The 3,761-nt window shown below is 49.2% G+C and overlaps 1 protein-coding gene across 1 annotated transcript; it reads right to left on the bottom strand.

Annotated features, from left to right (window-relative positions):
* Window positions 1-39: 39 nt before the first annotated feature.
* LOC128896192 (GATA zinc finger domain-containing protein 10-like) lies at window positions 40-851 on the bottom strand (the record flags this gene model as incomplete). The annotated part of the gene is made up of 1 exon (XM_054159398.1): window positions 40-851. A coding segment is annotated over exon 1 (812 nt), but the record flags the coding sequence as incomplete, so codon positions are not given.
* Between the last annotated feature and the right edge of the window lie 2,910 nt (window positions 852-3,761).

Here is a 3,761-nt window from a genome sequence, read left to right as displayed (position 1 = left end):
TGCGGTTGTTGCGGAAACGGAATCGTTTGTTGCGGAAACTGAATCGTTTGTTCCGGTTGCTGCTGCTGTGGCTGCTGCTGTCGCTGTGGCTGCTGCTGTTGTTGTTGTTGTTGTTGTTGTTGTTGTTGCAACGTTGAGTGAGCATTCAGGAAGCGCATGTAGTGATCGAGCACCGTTTGCGATTGATTCCCCGAAAATTCAACAGCGTCTGCTGGTTCGGCAAATTGTTGTTGGTTCGCCATCACGAACCGCAAGCGACCAGACGGCTCTTTGGTGCGAGCACAAATGGTCTGCTCTTGCGGCTCTTTTGTTCGCATAGTCACCACGCCTCCGTGCAAATTCTGTGGCAATCGCAACGGTTCGTATATGGTCGTGTTGTTCATCGGAATCGAGTTCTGATAGTCCAGAATGTCCGGTACGTTGATCACATTGTCGTTCCTCTTGCGACGTTTCTGCTCCAAGAACGACTGTTGATCGATTCGGTTGGTCTCGTTGAGTCTGGAATTGTGCACAAACACTTCTGTTTGATCGTACTCTTGCTCGGTATATGCAACGTCGGCCGGCACGACGGGCGTAAACGCCGGAAACTTCTCCACTTCTTGCTGATTAATCAGAGTCATTTCCCACGGATACGATGTGCTGTGATGAAAACGAATCTCACATGTGTTGTCTTCGCTAAGGTAATTGCGTGGCAACAACGTGTACGGACTCGCTAGGAATCGTGGCACTTGATCCAATATAAATATTTTCGAACGAGTAAGATCTTGCATGACGCGGTGGTAGTCGAAGATCGTGTTCATTGTTCGCTCGCCGCCTACTGGCGTTGGAATTATCGTAGCTGCGCTCGCCATACTGTAAGACCTTAAGTATAGAAAGTCTGCCATCATGACGGGCTTGTTTTTACTCGCGACATCGCTAGTCGCTGTGGCTCAATCGTCCATTCTCTTGTCCATGTATCAAGTAAATCCGACCAAACGGTTGGAGAGCGTCTCGCCTTTGCACGATGTGCTTGGTCCGATGAAATGCTTCGACTTGTCGCTGGACAACGGTACCGAGGAAGAACCGTCTAGCAGTCTAGTCGAGGGAAGCGGCAGCGGTGTTCTCAACGAAGAAGACCTCTCGCCAAGGCTGGCGGCTAAAGGACCGTTAAAAAGTTTACTACGGTTACCCATCAACGTGTCCTTTAAACATCATACAAACGAACCGCTCCAGTTTTACATGGAACATGTGTTCACATTGGCTCGCATAGAGCAAGGCTACGTTTGGACCGCAGACGCAACGGCCAGCGATTTTGAATACGTTTACGACAACGATCCGTTGTCGATTGTGCTGCAAACACCTGCTTCCGCTTTAACGATGGAAGTTCACGACCAAGATGCGTTGCACTTGTATCACGTACCACAGTATTGTCAAGCGATGCTGAGCGATTCGGTCTGTCGATCGCAACGAATCGTGACGTTTCTGCCTCGTAGCACCGAGCAAATAGCCGAATGTCTGGACATCTTTTTCAATAATTTGTTCCGTTATCATTCGTTCGTGCATCCGCTGGTAGACCGCGAAATAAACGTGACTGGTCTGGCGAATGCTTGCATGAGCGAACTGTTGCGTTTCGGTGAGGAAACTCTTAGGTTGGTCAGTTGCTTTCATTCGAGTCGGTCAATGGTCGAAAAAATAGATGTTCCGTTGGCCGACGATGATAATCTAAAACCGTTCGCTAACAAGACCGCAGCTGCAGCCGCGGCACTCGCTCCTCCACTTTCACTGATCGATCATCGTGTCATCGCTGTGGTTCCGCTAGCTTTACTGTTCTTCAACTAGCTCCTCTTGCATATCTAAAAAAAAATTGGAAAGTGTCTAGTTGTTTCGCGCTTGTTCTCTAGTTGTTTCGCGCTTGTTCTCCTCTAAATATTTTTTTTCGATGAGTGTAACTGTTATGACGACGCTTCACGCAAGTACTCTTGTAGCCTGGCGTTTTGCTTGCCGCCGTTCATAAACGCGTACGCTTCTTGAAAATTGTTCAGCCAACGCAAACAGTTCTTGCGAGTGCCGTCTAGCGGCAAGCTACAAATCAGTTGGTGGCCCAGTTTAGAGGTGAGGAACAGCTCGTTGTACACGCCAAGGGCCGCGGCTGGGAAATAGCATCGATGCTTTTGCGTGTAATGCAAGCGACTAGTTTGACCGCGCGGAAATAAGTAACAACAAGAAAGCACACTCGATCGCATCAATTTGCGGAACGACCACGTGAATCGCTCGAGCGTTCCGAGTTTGCTGGTAATTCCTTGTTCGTGAACCGCGACGTACCTGCGTTGTTCGTCGCCGCCACTGCTCGACTGCATCACTATCATGCAAATACCGTAGAGGCTTTCGTTGATCGGATAGAGATTGAGTCGAGCGTACACGCTGAGACATCGATCCATCACCGTGTTCCAAAATAACCAGCATTCCGTGCCGTTCACAAAGGCGAAGTCGCACAGCTTTATGGCAACCGTATGAATCGGATGCGTACAGAATCGCGTCAACGGGTCCACATTTTCGTCGTCGTTGTCGTTGTATTCGGGGGTTGTTGTCGCCGCCGCGTGCTGCTTCAAATAGAGGCGAACATCGTGCTCTAGGATCAGTCCGTTCACGTCGTCGTCGTCGTCGTCGTATTCGCGCTTTTCTTCTGGTGTCAGTGGCGTGAAAGTGATCTTGGCAGTGTTTCGCAAAGTGTACCAAACGTTACCGTTGAACATTTCCGTCTCCTCGGTCAACAAATCGTTGCGTGTAAAATTCGTTGTGACCGGAGCGAAGCGATGCTCTATCGTTGCTTGTTCTCGATTCACGAAACAGCTGCATATTTGACGCGATACGCATTGTTCGTAGAACCGATAGACCGATCTATCGCTAACCGATCCTAAAAGCCTATAAACTTTTCGTTTGCGTTTTCCCGTTGACGGTTCTGGTGTAGGCGGTGGCAACGGTTCTTGCAACTCTTTGAGCAAAAAATGCATAGCATGTCGCTCTGGAATTAATTGTTCCACCGTACGGCAAAGGTTGGTTCGCTGTTTCGTCGACAATTTCTGGAAGCCACGATTTACGATCGTGAACGTGTTTGCGTGTAACGGACAATCGAGAAGCGCACCATCGTTCGCGCTGGTTGACATTTTTCTTTAATTGCTGCTACTCAACAAAAACATTCGATAGTTATTATCGAAAACCGGATCGATGCTGGCGCGATAAGCTTGTCGCCATTTCTCGTTGATTGCGTTGCCTGGCTTCGAGTCGTCCCACGCTAGCCAGTAATACTGCACACCGATTGTCAGCAGCACCAGTAGAGCTACAATCATCGGTGTTGGAGGAGAGCTTAAAACATGGAACAACAATCCAAGGAGTGCCTTCGACGTCTGCTTGCGGATCACGTCGACTTTCTGCGTGATTACTTCTTTGTTCGTGCGTTAAAGGTGAGGAGACTGTTTGGATCAATGTGCTCTAATTTCACACCCACTGAGGGAGGGATTGCTCGACACGTGAACCGCTTTCGTTATTTTCTCGGTTTCAGGCATCGTCGACGCGCTTGCAGGAGACCAGTCGCTTGATCGTGCGCAAATCCTTGCCGCTGCTCGACTACTTGTACGACAAACAACTTCAGATTGATTGCAATGTTCTACAAGTTATTGGACGTGCTTTGTTGGTGGCCGAACAAAAAGACCAAGAGGACGAGACGTTGCTCGACCACACGTCGCGACTCGATTCGCTGGTTATCGCAGAGACAAGTACGGCCG

This window comes from Hylaeus anthracinus, unplaced genomic scaffold (genome assembly GCF_026225885.1).
Source record: "Hylaeus anthracinus isolate JK02 unplaced genomic scaffold, UHH_iyHylAnth1.0_haploid 8251, whole genome shotgun sequence".
Lineage (NCBI taxonomy): Eukaryota > Metazoa > Arthropoda > Insecta > Hymenoptera > Colletidae > Hylaeus > Hylaeus anthracinus.
This window is presented reverse-complemented; position numbering and strand designations above follow the sequence as displayed.